The sequence below is a fragment of the Alosa pseudoharengus genome, unplaced genomic scaffold, assembly GCF_046254945.1.
Source record: "Alosa pseudoharengus isolate Yale_2024_CS ecotype anadromous, Long Island Sound unplaced genomic scaffold, YU_APseudo_1.1 YU_APseudo_1.1_scf_18, whole genome shotgun sequence".
Classification (NCBI taxonomy): domain Eukaryota; kingdom Metazoa; phylum Chordata; class Actinopteri; order Clupeiformes; family Clupeidae; genus Alosa; species Alosa pseudoharengus.
The window spans coordinates 29,389,133-29,406,217 of NW_027468650.1; the positions used below are offsets into that span (position 1 = coordinate 29,389,133).

A 17,085-nucleotide genomic window follows, 5' to 3' on the forward strand; every position below is an offset into this window, starting at 1 on the left:
TCTTCATTACGCCAAATTAGCACACTATAAGGATGTGGAATAATAAGTTTCATAACTGGAAGAGTAACTGTCACATGCTTCCTGGCCAGTGCCCATCTTACCCATATCTTACGCATTAGGTTTTATTGAAAGTGCAACACATTGGTTTCTGAAACAACAAAATATGGATAATACTAAAAGTACACTCCACGCATCATTTTAAAAGGGCATTGCGCTCGGCATTTCAAATGTGGCTGCCTGGATATTTTAGCAGTCAAAGCTCTTCTCATTACGAGGTGGACGAGGGGAAGCGGAGAGCAACTTACACCTCGAAATATTTGTAGTATGAAGTAGCCTATGAAGAATTAATGAAATTACTTACCGTAAAGGAAAATATGCCCATGTACCATGTCTGTTCCTTTTACAAGGGGCTTCAATCTGAACTAATTCCATTTAGATAAAGGAATACTTCAAGTGGAATTTATCGATATATCTGAGGATTACAAAATGCATAGACCAATCGCCTGGCGTACAACCCAGAGAAAATTTTCCATTTTTTCTTACAATTGTTGATTGACAAATATACAAATCCCATAGACGACAGCAACTACTAATCACCAGTTTCATACAAAACCAAAAACAGGTCTAAACATTTGCCTGATTTCCATCCAAACGTTTCCAATACCCTTTGGTGCTTTTGATGCACAGTAAGGTTTAATCGGTCCGTCATCAGCTCTTTCTAACCGCTCCACGTTTGCAATCTTACGATGAAAAGATTCATAAAGAAGGAATATCTCAAGTCTTCTTCAATCCATTCTCACGGAAAATCCACAAGACCGTCGTAGATCCATTACCAGAACATTGTCTCTGTTGTTTCACTTGTTTGAACCCAACTTCGATAACAAAACTCGTGAAAATAATATTTTGTTTATCTCATTATTTCTGCATCCCTGGGCATAAGAGGTGGGAAATAAAGGCTCCTCTGGTTAGTTCGTTATTAGCCTCTTCAACAAAGAGTTAATACAAATGATTGCTTCCTGGCAGTAGTTGGTCCTTAAATAATTCTCTAATCCTAAGAGTTGCCATAACTGCCTCAATACTACGACATGGTGCATAGCAACCACAAAAAATCATGACAGAAATGTCTTATCCATCAGAAACGATGTACCGCGATGAAATAGTGGGAAAAGTAGGATGTTGCTTTAAGAGGTACTGCAAAGCCAGGCAGACTGCGGGATCCAGCACCTCAGACGGCGGCAGAACAGCAAAATGTAAAAGGTAAGCAGAAAACGCACTCCGTGAGGAAATGTAAGAAAGCACGCAAAGGAGATAGATGTCAGGAGACGCCTAGCGATCAGGCGCACTAAGATCTAGCACCTGCAGCGTGGACTTGACGAGGGCAGTCTGCAGTTTGCTAACATGGCGGGGAATGGAGCTGGAATAGAAAGTAGTGTAGCATGAAGATACAGTATATTCATTCAGCGGCTTCGGGGTCACGTCAGTCACCCACCCATTACCTTCCGAATCAATCATCGCGTTATATCCGCGGATTGAGTGGTAACTTCATTCATCACTTATCCATACGTCGTCGTGGCGCATAGAAATAATTGACTACTTCCACTGCATCACTAAAAAAACAACATTAGTTTTGCTGTTATAGTCTATACTTTCATTAAACCTAGACTATTTTGATATTGTTCGAATTCATGCGCTGCTTTTACAGGTTCAGGAGTATACATATGTGTTTTTGTTTTCACTTCTGAAAAAAATGAATGGATTCATCTTCAATCTGAATGAATTTTCTCAGTCATGACTCATTCCATCTGACTGATGTGTTCTGTTTTATCTATGATATGAAGACTTATATTTACTTCAGCTTCACCTTAGAAACACACACACACACACACACAGAAAGACACACACAAAGATCTCACATTCTTCGCAGTGATGCACCTCCCCCACTCCAACACAGTGAGCTCTTGATGGGCTCGGATTGCCGGTATAAGGCTAATACCCTGCTGGGTCCCTATGCATTAAAGAGCAAACACGGTTGCTGTGGTAATGGCACAAGTGGTGGCTGCAAAATGAAATTTCTTCCAGGAAAGTGCTGAATCAGTGATGACTTGATGCCATGTTGAGTTCAAACACAGACACACACACACATGCACAGTACACACGCACACACATACATGTGTGCTCTCTCTCTCTCTCTCTCACACACACACACACACACACAGATAATTTACTGTAAAAATGTTCATGTACAGTACACATGCACACTGTTGCTTCCTCTTCCTCTTCCAATGTGCTTGCTCACATACAAGCAAATATACACACACACACACACCTCACATTATATTATAACTAGTAGTGTCACACTCTTGATTCTCATGGTGGATTGGAAAGAGCCAGAACTCAATTTAGAAATGTCCGTGCCGTAAGCCCTGTAGCTTGTTGCCTGAATGAGAGATGTTCGGTCTCAGGTGTTTAATCTTCGCCACCTCCAAGTCCATCTCAGAGCTGTTTAGTCATCGTCACAGTTGATGACACAGCTGATGAAAGTGACTCAGGGACGAAGAGCCGGTGGCTGGGCGGGCAGGCCTACAGTAAAATGCTCTTGGCAGTCACTGGATGCTTTCCATATTGAAGAGGGGGGGGGGGGGGGGGGAGAAGAGACAAGCGTAGATTGCTGGAGCTTCATCTTGTCTTCGGCTGCGGCTACCCTTCACGCATGCTAAACACCGGGGGATTAGCATTCACACACACACTCTCACTCACACACAGACACAGCCACATCTGTGCACATTGCATGTATATAGACTATAAGTACATCGGGTGGTGGTGGTGTGTGTGTGTGTGTGTGTGTGTGTGTGTGGTGGGGGGGTTTGGGTGTGACTGACGTAGCCCGCCCCCACATCTTGTCCCACAATTAGTCGTCATCTGGGGAGGGGGTGTAAATGCTGAATGAATCACACTGGAAGGTACACACTGCCCTGGTTGTCCTCTCACTCAGCAGCTGTGGATGATACAGGCCCGTTAATAGGACACTGCTCTCCTCTCCCCTCTCTCCTCTGCGATAATGTATCGCGTGGATGCAGGCCCTGCTGAAATGACTTTGAGAACTCACATGCCCAATGCTGCTGATGGGCTGTGCTGTTATTGCTCCACAAAATAAACAAAAAAAACAAAAAAGAGAGAGATAGAGAGACTGAGCGTTTGTTTATGTTGAAATGGCAAAACACATCGTCTCTATTGTTGTTCTGTTCAGTGCTGTCTCACTCATAAAAATGCACACACACACACACACACACACACACATACACATACACGCAATTCCTTCTAACACAACACATCCCCAGTATAATAACATAACAGCATAATACATCGGCTTATGGAAGGAGTTGTTTGTTTGTTTGTTTGTTTGATGCTATCATTTCAGGAGAAAACAAACAAACAAACACTTATGCTGAAGACTGAGGTTGTTAATAAAGTTTAGCCTAGAACATTAGAAATTGGTATGAAAAATCACCTTCATTGCAATATACTGTCATGTTACATCAAAGTCGAGAAAATCTGGGAATATTCAATCCCTTATCCCTCAAGTGTCGAGTGGCTAAAAAATAAAATGGAAAAAATAGGACGGTAGGTTGAGTGATGCATAATCGCGACATGAGAATTATTTAAATGAAGGCTTATCTGGCTTATGTGTGCAATACCAGATCCAGAACCTTGAGCAGCCTCCAGCCTAGCTTAGCTTTTGCAGCACCAAAAAAAAAACAGGGGAAAAAAGCAACTTTTTTCAAGAGAATGTCAAGGAACTAAATCTCTCAAAGAAATTACTCATATTTGGATTCTCGGAGAAGTGCCATTTTTAATTAAAAAATACAATCTCCATCAATGGAAACGCGATAAGCGCTATGACACGGCTCAGTAAATTTGTAATTATAGGTATTCAGGAGGAGAATGCCGCACCCAAACCATGTATCACACTGCAATAAATATGTGCATACATGAATAAATCATCAGTACAATAAAAGGAAAATGTTGAGTCAGTAGACAGTCTCATCCAGTGGGGACCAATGCAGATGTCTCATGAAATTCTTTGAACGTATACACACAGCATAATGCTCTCTTAGAATTTCTTGCCAACTCAGAAGACACTGGGGTGAATTCAACAACCTCCTCACACCATCTCCAACTAACAGGATCACATCAGCCAGCGGCAAGCGGCAGTGGCAAACGTAGACTATAATAAGTTGTATCTCGTTCCTAAGCAACACAAACGGTTTGTCAATTGAATACGCTCGCGTTGCGCTTTGAAAGTTGAACCAAGTTCAACGCTCAGCTTGTTCAACGCTAGCGCTACGCCAGCGTTGCCACCGTTCCGCTGCCCAACCATAGGGAACAATAGGAAACCTGCCGCTTGCCGCTGGCTAATGTGATCCCCGCCTTAAAGAACCCTTAGCCAGAGCCCTTGGATTGCCACACCCATGATGTCACAAACATATCATGAAGTGGTAATCAATGGAATTGTCCACACCTGACATGAGAGCATTGCACACATTCAAAGAAATGAAACTTCTTAAAACTATTTCTCGGCTCTGTGGACAGAACCCTTCAGTTGTGCTCCTGATGGCAGCTTGGCTGGAACTCTTCCTGTCCTTAGCCATCATGGTTTGTGCCAGATGATGTAATACTGCCCTGTTAGAGTTGTCAGAGGTCGTCATGACAACTTGCAGCACATCATATACCAGACCCAAGCTGATGCCACATGCTGCTAAGCTGACGTAGCATCAAACATGATTAGAGTTGTCATATCAATTACCAAAACTGATTGCATGACACTGCATGTCATCTGAAATAATCTCATGTGACGAAATCATATGGTTGTACATGGCATCGGCCAAGACTTGTTTATAGCAAGGCTATGCTAGTGTTATCACAGACGGCTGAGGGTAAGTGTTTGCACCCATGATGTAAGGGTGTTTTGGGGATGATGAAATTTAGGCACAATGAGGTGTGAAGAGGATGTGCACATGGAGGGATTCCACTGGTTACCACTAAAAAGAGTGACTTGGAATTTACATTCAGTAAAATGTACAAAGACTGGGGAAAGTCTTGAAAAAATGACATGGAGGACAGAATTCTCAACACCTGCTGATTTGATTTTTACTCGTCTTCACAAACAACTAATAATGGCGGCTTGAGAAATGATTCCACATATGTGAGACAGTCCATCACCGATTTGTCCCGTCCATTAAGTGAAGAGTGGCGTGTCTGTCATGGCAACCTGGGTATTGGATGAGGGGGGGGACCGGAGGAGCCTAATGCCGGCCGGCCCCGACGGGCCTCAGATTAACCTCATTAAGGATGCAGAGGGGTGTTTGTTAGGTAAAAGAAGCACCATCTGTTTGTCATTCAGCAAGCTTGTACTTCATTAAACAACACTTTCAAGAGAATGCGCCATTTGGCTATGAACAAATATTTGCTGTTGTCGTCATGCTACATTAGCCGGAGGCCAAGTCACGCTTTTTGGCTCGCTCTATCTGTCTTTACACCTGAGGCGTGCAATATTTATTTTTTTATGGAGCGCTCAGGCAGAGGAGAAAAAGCACTTCCCTACTGCTTTCTTTTTTCTTTCTTTTTCTTTGTGCATGTGTGTGTGTGCGCGTGCATGTCTGTGTATTTGTTTTGTTTGTGTGTCTGTGTGTGTGTGTATGTGTGTGGGTGATGACATACATTTGTTCTTCTTACAATAGATTTGCGGTCAAACCATTGACTTTCAGCTGGTGTTTTTCAGCTTCACTTGTGAGGTCATGTTTAATTCCTGTTCATCTATTTCAAACAATTCACCTCAGTATGGCACTTGGCCTTATAAGACTTCGAGAGGCAGCAAAGATAGCACACACCGAGAGTGTGCCCTAGGGGCACAGGTGAAGTAGACAGGAGCGCAGCTCCACACTTCCTAAATACATCTCTCTGTGCCCTGAGTTAACCTTCAGATCCAAGCCTCATCCCACGCGTAACCTGTGTTGTGTAGACAAGAACTGTCCCAGAGTAGACTCAAACTCAGACTTAGGCGTCTAACCTTACTATATTTCCAGGACTATTTCAACATATAACTTTTCAAAATCATTTTGATCCAACTTATTACAGGCGGAACGCCATCTCTGCCATTGCCTTAGCGGGCCAACAGCAATCACCACAGCAGAGACCCAAGAAGACCATTATACCTACTGGATGCCATTACACTCACCCTCCTGAAACCTCACTACTATTCTGGGTCTATGGCACCAATGTAACGTGGTTTTCTAAACGAGGTTTGGGATAAGCCCATGTGGTTGATTGACAGCAATTAACTCATTCCTCCTCCACCTCCTAGAAATGTAAATATCTTCACATCTCCTCCTCATCCATACATCATGCACCCTGGCATGGCGAATGATCCCTTCTCCTCCCCTTACTATCCCATTGCACTAGTAGCTCTATACTCACATGGCCAGTGGACATTGCTCTCTGGTGATCTCCTCTACAGGCATTTCAGGACCAAGGCCAGCGACCAAGCCAAACATAAACTCTATGGCAAGCATAGTGAACTAGTGAAACCTGTGTTATGTGGACAACCACAGTAGCCCTGGGAATGGGAGGCCAGCATGTTAGCAAGGAGGCTAAAACTCATGGGGGCTTCTGTTATCAACATCTACTACTATTGCATGTCTCATCAGTTGACCTATTTGTCAATTCAGATCGCCACTGCAACTTTTGTCTTTCTATTTCCATGACTAAGCCAGCATAAACGGTGCCTTTTTTGTGACCGTGATCTTTTACTAGATCACATGTCATAATCAGGTGTTTTTAAGGCTACTTTTGATAATATGTGATCTTACCACTTGTCAACTGCCTTGTAGTTTCTGCTGCCAATGGCTGATATGTATGCTCACTTTCCCTTCTTTCCTCAAAATACTCTCTACTCTCTCTCTCCCCCTCTCTCCTTTCTCTTCTCCATAAAAGAAAAATGGTAATGCCAACTTGAGCCAGAAATTATTATCTTTTTCCCCCAGTACAGCTTTTGTACTCTCTCTCTCCCCCTCTCTCTCTCATTTCTTATCTCCTGCTGTGAATTACATTAAAGGCTGGTTAAGGCCAGAAGTACTTCCCTCCACCCATATTCACTTCCTCTGCTCCTCTCTGTGCCTCTCTCTCTTTCTTTCTCTCTTTCTTTTTTCCATTCTTTTTCTTGTTGGCACTCTTCAAAGTCCCTGTGCCCGGGCCCCAGACTGTGGTGTTGTGGCCGATGGGCTGGCGTGGTACCCGGCCCCTCGCCTGGTTCTTCCTGCGGCCTGCAGGCCCGGTCCTGGCATCTAATTGGCTCTGTAATTCATCACTTGACCTCATTAGCGCCGTGGTGGGAGTGGGGGGGGGGCGTCTGCTCACTGCAGAGAGTGTCACTCCATGGGCTGCACCACAACACCGTGCCAATGGGGAAGGGGTTGGACTGGCCTGCAAAGCGGGAGGGAGAGTGGACCCTGAGTTACAGACACATACACACACACACACACACGCACGCGCGCACACACACACACGTGCACGCACACATGCATGCATGCACACACACACACACACACACACACACACACATAGACACATGGGCAATGACACTTACATGTGCATTCAGACACACTATGACACACACATAAAATACACACATATACATACACTAAATGATCACACACACTTACACATATACACACACTAAAAAACACACATTAGATACACACCCACACTGACAGCCTTTCCGGCCTATCATTAGGGCACTACGACCATCAGCTGGGTGACATTTGGAAAAATAAAAGGGGCGTGCTGCTTGGCTGGAACTGGAAGGCAGTGGTTTGTGTGTGAACGGAGCTGGCAGCTGGATGGCTCATCTCTGATGATAGCATTTAAAGACATGGTGACAGGGGGCTGCATGGTGTGGTCACTCACCACAATGGCTCTGAATAAAATCTCCCACTCAAGGGACAGGCAGTTTGCCTAGAGCAACGGCAGGTTTGAAATTAAACTATGTGATTGAACAGAGCTGTTCATTATGGTTCAGACTGGCATGAGATGATGGAGTTTCATGTGTGTCTCACACCTGGTCAGAACTCAAGCCAACACTGCAGCATGACTGACATAAATAGATTATCTGGTAACACTTTATAATAACTACACACAATTAATCATTTATTAAGCCTTTGTTACTTATTAGTTAATGGTTTGTTCATCATTAGTAATTTCTTGTTCATACATAATTTATCATCAGTAAAGCATTTGTTCACACAATTATAAATGGTTTGTTCATAGTAAATAAGCCTATCCAAAAAATATGTTTGTAAGTACATGATTTATACTTAATAAGTAATGAAACAACCACTTATAATGAAATCATTTTCTTATTATAAACCAGTTGCAAACTATTACAAAATGCTTTGTCCATCATTTGTAAAGCATTGTTCCTATGTTAATTCTCATAAATAAAGTATTTGTACACACAGTTATAAATGGATTGTTCATAGTAAATAAGCCTCATATGAAATGAATAGTTATTATAAAGTGTTACCGATTATCTTGTTAGTGCATCAGGTTAGTAGCTCCACTGACAGAATGAGACAGAATCATGTTTCGGGATGCACCAGTACTGCTTTTTTTTCAGACTTTGAGTGTACTTACATTGGTTTACTTGCTGTTTTCAAGTGATCATCAGATAAAAGTTTTAAAATAAAATATATACTGTATAAGAACAATATTAACTACTATAAATACATAGTGTATGATTATACGAGTACCCAAAATATTGACAAAACTAGCTTGTGATATTTAACCTGACCCTAGCCAGATGAATTTCGCTCCGCCTAGCTCCACTCATCCATCTGGAACCGATCCATTGAAGTGTTGCTTCAGAAGGCTGGGCCTAATCAAAAAATGCTTGCATATGATTGAATAAGCCACTTGTCCGTCTTCTATTGACGTGCTATTTCAACCTCTCACATCGAAGCCAACCCGTGACGCTAATAACAGTCTCACAGTCGCTTCTACGCTATGTCACATCTATGAAACTCCCGCCCTGCGTCCTGATTGGCTGTACCATAAAATCAGTAGCAGAAATCACTCTCAATGGAAGAGGTCCCAGATGGATGTGAGTGAAGCTAGGTGGAGCTAAGCGAAACGAAATTCATCTGGCTAGGGTCAGGTTATGTGATATTAGCACATAAGGTTACTTTCCATAAGGTCCATTCCATGTTCACTTCCTTTCAAGGCACATTTGGCACTAAGAAAACCTCCACCTACAAACTGAGTGAAAATGATTTGCTAATTGATTGTAGATGAACACGAACATTACTTTAAACAAAAGTTATGAAATGTCACTGAAATAGGATATACATACCAAATCCTCACAACTTCTTTTCAATAATCAGGGAGATAATAGGGTGATAGCTGCTCCATATCTTATTAACAGGTCAATCATCCAGACGATTACATTCTCCTACAGTCCACTAATTAAACTCAATAACGAGCTGAAAGACACTGTATCAGTATTGAATTAAACATAGGTCCGACCAGGGTGGCATATGGACACATGCTTAAATAATGAGCTCAATCAAAATGTTGCAATATGGTATTTAAATAATTCAAACAGACATGGTCCGCTCTGTATTACAGTATTTTCCATTTTTCTAAACCACATGGCTCATATCTCCGCCAGGCACATCTCTGTAGTCTGTGTAATTGTCTATGTACTGAGACTTCCTCATTGTGACAGGACCCTCCTCTGCCATTGCAACTCTCGAGTATAATGGCAAGTTAATGAAAAGGAAACAATGAAATAAATTAACCCAGCTGCAAGCCTTTTAAGTGACTAATTAGTTGGAAGTGCATTTCAAAACAGATTCGGAGGTGGGTTTTGCGTGACAAAACATTTGTTGACTTCAAAGAAGAGAAAACTATTGTTTTTCTTTTTTTAAACAAGGATTAACTAACCCTTTGCTTAGCTTGGCTATGTCCCTCATTCCTATACTGTGAGCCAGTGGTAGTGAGAGCTACTGGTGGTAGTCAAATCTACAATTCCACATTTCATCTAAGTACATCCTCTTCACATGTTACTAAACCAAAAACAAATCATACCCTTAACCCTAATTGTATGAATTTAAAAGGAGAAGAAAAACTGTGCCTATTAATTAATCTATTAATTAAGCATTAAGCAAACAGTATCTAAAGCTACAGTAAAATAAAGTGCAACCTATAAAAGCCCCATTGCTAAAGCGTTAGCTTTAGCGTTAGCGCTGCAGTACAGTATCTGGTGGGGTGCAGCAGCTGGCTATGTGTGCGCGTGGCGGACTCAGGAAGTGAGCGGTGACAGCAGAGCGTCAGGAAGCGTAGCCAAGGTGTTTAGCGAAATGAACAGAAGCCTGGCCGGCAGCAGACCGCTGGGAGCAGATGGCTCTGCTGCATTCTACTGAGCTTCTCTCAGCTGAAGCAAGAGAAGAGAGAGTGACAGAGGCAGAGAGAGAGAGAATGAGAGAGTGACAGAGAGAGAGAGAAAGAGAGAGAGTGACAGAGAGAGAATGGAAAATGTAGTGTCTTTTTTCCATTGATTTTTACCCATCCCCTTTCTCTCTCTTTCTCTCCTGTCTCTCTGTTTCTCATCTGTAATCCTTTCATTCTCTTATTTTGTTGTTTTCTTTCCAAAAGACCCAAACACTGTTCACTTTTCCCTTCCTTTCTGTCTGTCAGTCAGTCAGTTATGCATAAAGCATGAAAATGGTTCCATTCCTAAATATTGTTTTGGAGCCAGTGGAAGAAGAATTCTTCAGTAAGAGAGTATTTTTAAAAGATGCTTGAGAAATGAACTGGTCCAAACCCTTCTGACTTCTGCCCACACCACAGAACAACAACTTCAGAGGATCTCAGGTTGTACATTAGTCTGTTCTCCCATGCCTTCTGTCCTCAATACCTCTATACGTTTTTGCGTGTGTGGAAGAGAAAGAGGGGAATAGAGAAAAGAGAGGTATGCCAAATGACATTACTGTATAGATTACATAATGTGCCATATCCTCTGAATGTCCCTCAGGTACACATGCTGTGTTCTCAGTCACTGTAGGTTTTGCAGAGGTTGAATTCTGTAAGCCTTTGTATCAGCCAGCAACACACACACACACACACACACACACACACTAATACATAAATAAATACAAGTCATTTCCCTCAACTGCTCTTTTAGACTCGTGCTTAACGGAAAATAAATCTGTTTACCTCCACACCGCTAAACCCTAAGCACTTTTGAAAAAAGTCACACACCCTCCTGAGATTGCACAAACTCTATTTTGTCCGGGGGCACCGGCATGACTTTCAGTGCCAACATTGAAACAACTGTTTCTTCTCTTAAGAGTGTATGGTTTTTGAAGTCTGCAAGAAACCTCTGCATGCCTTTGACTGTGTGTCAAACTTCTGTGTGTGTGTGTTTGGCTGGCTCGACTTTTTATTTGGTGCCCACCAGGTTTAAGTGCTGAGTCATAGCTGAGATGAAGTAGTAAAATTCGGATATCGCGCGCGATGAGTCTCCTTATCTGCCAAACCAGCGGTGATCTGAAGATGTAGATAAACATCTCCTCCTGCTCCTGCTAATAGATCCTCTTGTGGTGCTCACTTACCCAAAAAACCACCTGCAGATACAATGTAAATACAACAGCTGAAGTTAGAAGTGTATGGGGTCGTAGGAGGCTATACTGCCATATAGCAAATGTATAGCTTCCTTTGCCTTCAGGCAGGCCAGAGATGGAGTCAGTGTGTTGTTGTAGAGTGGGCAGTGGTGTAGTCTAGTTAGATGTTGTGGGTATACTGTGATCAACCGCAAATGTTAATACGTATCCTTGCTTATTTTAAGTGGGTATACTGAGAGGGTGATGCTTTTTAAGTGGGTATACCAGAGACTTTCTAATGAGGAGACACAGCACTCAAAAAATACTCCATAGAAATGCATGGGGCTAGTTTGTAACGCCAATATGGCCGTTACTACACATATCACACTCCTCCCTCGGCAAAACGTTGACATGTGAATAAATTGAGCCAATCATGTGGTGTGTTGTGAATACATTGAGCCAATCATGGTATGTTGTAAAGACATCTTCCCAACAGTTGTGAGCTGGAGCAAGATTGGTGTTGTGAAGCCTTGCGCACACGCATTTCTGCTGAATAGGATGCCCGATGAGTGCCCAAAAAGCGTTGCTATATGGCCGCCGAGTGGAAGGACTTGCCTAAAAGGACTTTGGGTATACTGCGTAGTTCAGCGTACCACGTAAACAACACCACTGAGAGTGGGGTACTTGTGGGCAGTGGTTAAAGTGGGATTTGGCAGGTGGGGGAACCCTAAAATCCAGTGTCAATGCAACGGGGGAAAATGACTCACCGTTGGACAACATATTGAGTATCGTGGTGTAGCAATAATTTTTGGACAAGAATTGCTAGCTTCTTTGTCACGTGTTCTCTGTACACGTGAAAAATTAACTCACCATTTATTTTAACAATATCATCGCGCTATATCGTTGGTATGAAAGAAGAATATATTTATTATTAATTTATCTAAGGTGGCGGAACTTTGTTCCTCCCCGTTCCCCCCCACTTTAACCCCTGCTTGGGTGGTCGAGACATTTTATGCCAGTTCATCTTACAACATGAGAATGACCAGCTTATTGCCGGTCGCCAGATGAGTAGGTTTGATGGAAGCTAGCATATTTTCAGGTAATCAATTCATCAGACATTCCTTGACAACTGTGATACAGGATGCTTTACTCAGCGCAGGTCACCCAGGCGTGATCTGTTGGCTTCCTAATTAAAGTGCTTAACATAAACAACCTGCTTAGTTACCTCAGGCTGATGTCTTATAGAGGAAGCCACAGGATACAACAGGGCTTGTGTGTATGCTTCTCACTTCTGACATGATGTAGGAGAACAATCTGGTGGCTAAAGGCTAAATCGACATGAAGAGGGCGTCGAGTCGAGATAAAGAAAAGGTCTTCAGGCAAGACTTGGCACTGCGGTTTAGTCTTGGAAATGTTTCTCGAAAGCATTTGTTGTGTTTTTTAGAGTGAGGCTGCACTAATGTGAATTTACCATGGTAACAGTCCTTTCAAGGCAGCCTCTGGTATCTTTTATTATTCTATCCATCACGTTTTCCTTTTATCTCTCTCTTCCTCTGTATCCTGTCATTTTATTTTCATTTGTGTTTCTGTTTTTAGTCTGTCCTTTTTAAGTCTCATTTCTTTATTAATATTTTGCTGTCTTTGATCACCACCTCTCTCTTTCTCTCTCTTGGCCTCTCTTGCCTCAACCTGGTACATCTCACCTTTCCTCACCACTCACTCTCTCTCTCTCTCTCTCCCTTGGTTTCATTCATCACACCCTTTGCCTCATTGCCCTTTTGATTTACCTACAGTAAGTTAACACAATTCAATAGTAAACATCTGCTGATGAGCTCACTGCCACCCTCCACCGTCACCAGAAGAATGTTACATCAGCCTCTTGCTTGACTCCTGGCTAGGCTGTTAAGAACTGCCAGGCCAGCAGAGTCCTTGACCCAGGCCAAGGCTGTGTTTGTGTGTGTGTGTGTGTGTGTGTGTGTTTGTGTGTGTGTGTGTTCTCGCATGGGCACTTTCTGCGAGCACTCTTTGTTGAGCTGGGTCTCACCTGAAGTGCGGTGAAGCCCTCGTCGCTCTCGATGGGAGGCCAGCGCACGATGGATGGCTCCTCCTGCTCTGCATCTGTTTTCCCTGCTATTGCAAAGTGCTGGAGTTCTCACACAAGACTAATGGCACAGCACAGACCAGGCAATGTCAGGGAGAGGGGAAGGTATGTCATCCCTGCTCGCGCCTGTGATTTACTTCCTTATCTGCGGTGTCGACCAGGAGTGGAGTGCAGGACAACATCATTTCCTTGAAGTGAAATAATGCAGTATCCATCACACGCCAGGGTTGCTGTTATGAATATCCATGTGTGCGCGTGTTCTTATTTATTACTATTTTTTTTCTCACAGAGAGTATCCTCTGTTGTGCAATGCAGAAAACACTCCAATTAAACGAGCATTGCAAACTGCTTGTCTGCCACAACAACAGTAGCCACTGGGCGGTTTCAACCATATAATTCTGTTAGAAATACGACTTACTCAATTAGGTCATCTGTAGTTCTGAACATGCTAGTGTATGTGTGCTACACATATCTGTATTAATACCTAATTATACACATACATTATAATTTAACATGATGGCAACAACAGCTGCAGCGCTCTGCGTATACGTTGCATCACACCAAATCAGCAACACGCGAAATGTGACATATGGAGTTTAAAGGGGCGCAGTATCCCAGAGGTGCTCATAAAACCTCGCGACGAAGATCACTGAGCTATGGCGGAGCTGTGTCGCAAGCAACTGCAGCTGCTTTTATGACTGGCGCACTTAATTGTCATAGAGAGACAGACAAGATCATCATGCAGTTCTCAGAACTGAATAATTGATCAATTTGCTGGTGAGGAAACTCCTTTTGAATCACAATAAGATATGCAGTCAAAGACAGGGGTTTACAATTCCTCAGTGTCCTGTATAAAACTTAAATAATGCAGCACGTTCAACACTTAGAACCTTTATGTTATCAGCACTTGGTATTTTACTATTTTTAGGATTGCAGCTAGAAATAAGCCTAATCCTAAACTATTATGCCTGTGTTTCTTAAGTGATTACAGTCATTCCCAAATATAAAAAGCACATAAATACGCTGCCTGAATTTGAATGTCAGGATTTGGAGGGTAAACAGTCATTTAAATGCTGCCCTTGTTTTGAGCTGCGAGTCTTGCTTTTTCCAGGGCCCCCCACAGTCCGCGGCCGACTCTTCGGCAGCCAGGAAACGGAAAGATAAATAATAACGCGCGGCGAAAATCTGTGCCATGCATCAGCGAGGTGGCAGCGCATTCCTCGAGCTGCGGACAGCACCATAATTTGTGGTTGATTAGAGCCAGGGTGGGTGGCAGATTACTCAGTAACACAGGTGACACGCAACCGTGCTTCTTCCACACACACACACACACACACAGGCACACAGATACACACACACACACACATACACACAGCACCAAAACACTGCTGCACAGGGGTTCCTCAAAGGCAGCACTAGCACTCGTAGGCCCTCAGTGGGGATTTATGATCCTCCCCAGTAATTCCAGACTGGGCAGAAACAGCCTCATGCAGCGCTGACTGGGGCAGGGGCAGCGCACAGAGCAACAGCAGACCGTCCCCAAAACTGCCCGGCCACACGGAGGGCAACGGGAGGTGTCAGCGTCATTTTTTCATCCATTTTCATTTCTTTTTGCCAGGGTACCCATGATGTGCTATGGCCAAACCATATGTTCTGCTCTGCATGGTGGCTCTGTGAGATACCCAAAGCAATATGCTGATTTGACAGAAAAGCTGCGGGTCAACTGCAGACATACAGTAGAAAGCAATACACTTTATGAGATTTGTGTCTCTATGAGTTTCATAACACTGCACTTCTTCAGCGCAGGAACAGAGTACATGCTGTTGGTATGCAGTATGTGGTAGAGATACCTAAATAACCATACACTGATCTGGCACTCAATCTATCAGCAGTTCAAAGACAGAAAAAAAAACCTGGCAAGTGTTTCATAAAAGTTTAAAAGACGAGGATACTGCCACAAATGACCACCTGGATCTGCTTGCTGTGCAATTATTCCAACAATCTTTGCAAATTGCTCAGCCTTTTAATCATTCATATGTCGCCCCCACAGCACTCCACAAAAGGTGTTGTTCTGTCTCAGACTGCATGGTGGCTGGTCTGGTACCGCACACCTACCTCCCCTCCTGCCAGCGAAATCTCAAGGCCACCTCATTAGAATTAGATGAGCTTAATTAGGGAGCCCATGCATATTAAATGCCCACAATGCACCAGGCAGACCGAGTGAGCGTCTTACTGTAAACCTCGGCTCGGCACACCGCTGTGCTGGGCTGTACTGGGCTGTGTGTCGTGATGCAGCTGAATCCACTCTGAGGAAACGTGAGGGTCAGATTAAGCACACAACGCCACTGACAGCAGGTTGGAGTCAATTAACAGACCACAATACAGAGCTAAGTAGGCGTGTGAAAGAAGCTTCATGTGGCCGCTATTTGTGTCATCTGAGCGTTGAGATTGCTGAGCTAATGTGGGTAATTTCCTTTGGACTGTTGAAATGAAGTGAAGTTCCACTTCAGAGCTTAAAACGCTTAATGCAGTCAACTTATGGGGAGTTTCACAATCAGGGGAAGCACTTTGTTTCGAGAGGCCTAAAAATGAAACCTTCTTGAAATATCCCTTCGGTTTAATCATAGCTGTCAACCCTCCCGTTTTTTCCGGGTTTCTCACGTATTTTAACTTTTTTCCCGCTGTCTTCCCGTTTTAATATTTTCCCGTAAATATCCCGTATTTTAACAATCTCATAACATTAGCTCTACCATCGGACTTGTCAGTCTCTGTATTGTTGTCCTGTTGCTACACCCTTGCCCTTCCAACGAAACAGATGTTTTCAAAGCATCGTTTTGCTTGCTTGAAGGCGACAGTGAGACTATTTAAGATGATGGCGTGGTTGTCGTGAGAGCCCGATTCAGTGGTACCTGCATAGTGTAGGCCTAGGCTACGGCCGAACGCTGTGTGTATCGGCCTACCACTCAGCTACGAATAGAGAAAGAATTCCCCCCTGTTTGTATATTTACTCCAAGTTGGCCTACCATAACTTCCCAACTCTGCACTGTAGCCCATAAACTGCATGACAGGCTATTTATATTTTCTCTCTAAAATCTGTAAAATAACCAAATGCATTTGTTCAACTTTATGAAGAAGAATTACGCACTATAGGCTACTTGGAACGCACACATTTTGTTTGCCAGCGCAGAATGACAGCGCACAGGGCCATTAGGGGTTTGCACGGCGTGTCATCAGATCTGGACGTCGCCATATTGGAGATACTCGCCTCATTAGAAAGCATTAGGCACTGAAGTAAATCCCTAAGATCGTCAAGGAAAATGGTTAATCATT

The 17,085-nt window shown here is 43.2% G+C and overlaps 1 protein-coding gene across 2 annotated transcripts in view; it reads right to left on the minus strand.

Moving 5' to 3' along the window:
* The window catches only part of neto1l (neuropilin (NRP) and tolloid (TLL)-like 1, like), a 78,844-nt gene extending 77,631 nt beyond the window's left edge, over nt 1-1,213 (minus strand). Inside the window, exons 1-2 of one of the 2 annotated variants that reach the window (XM_076290838.1) lie at nt 665-1,213; nt 362-472 (exon numbers count right to left, since the gene is read on the minus strand). In XM_076290838.1, coding sequence (XP_076146953.1) covers nt 362-389 — 28 coding nt within the window. In that variant the 5' untranslated portion in view covers nt 390-472; nt 665-1,213. Of the gene's footprint in view, nt 1-361 lie in introns of both variants that reach the window. The other variant, XM_076290837.1, reaches the window with a different exon arrangement.
* Nucleotides 1,214-17,085: the final 15,872 nt, after the last annotated feature.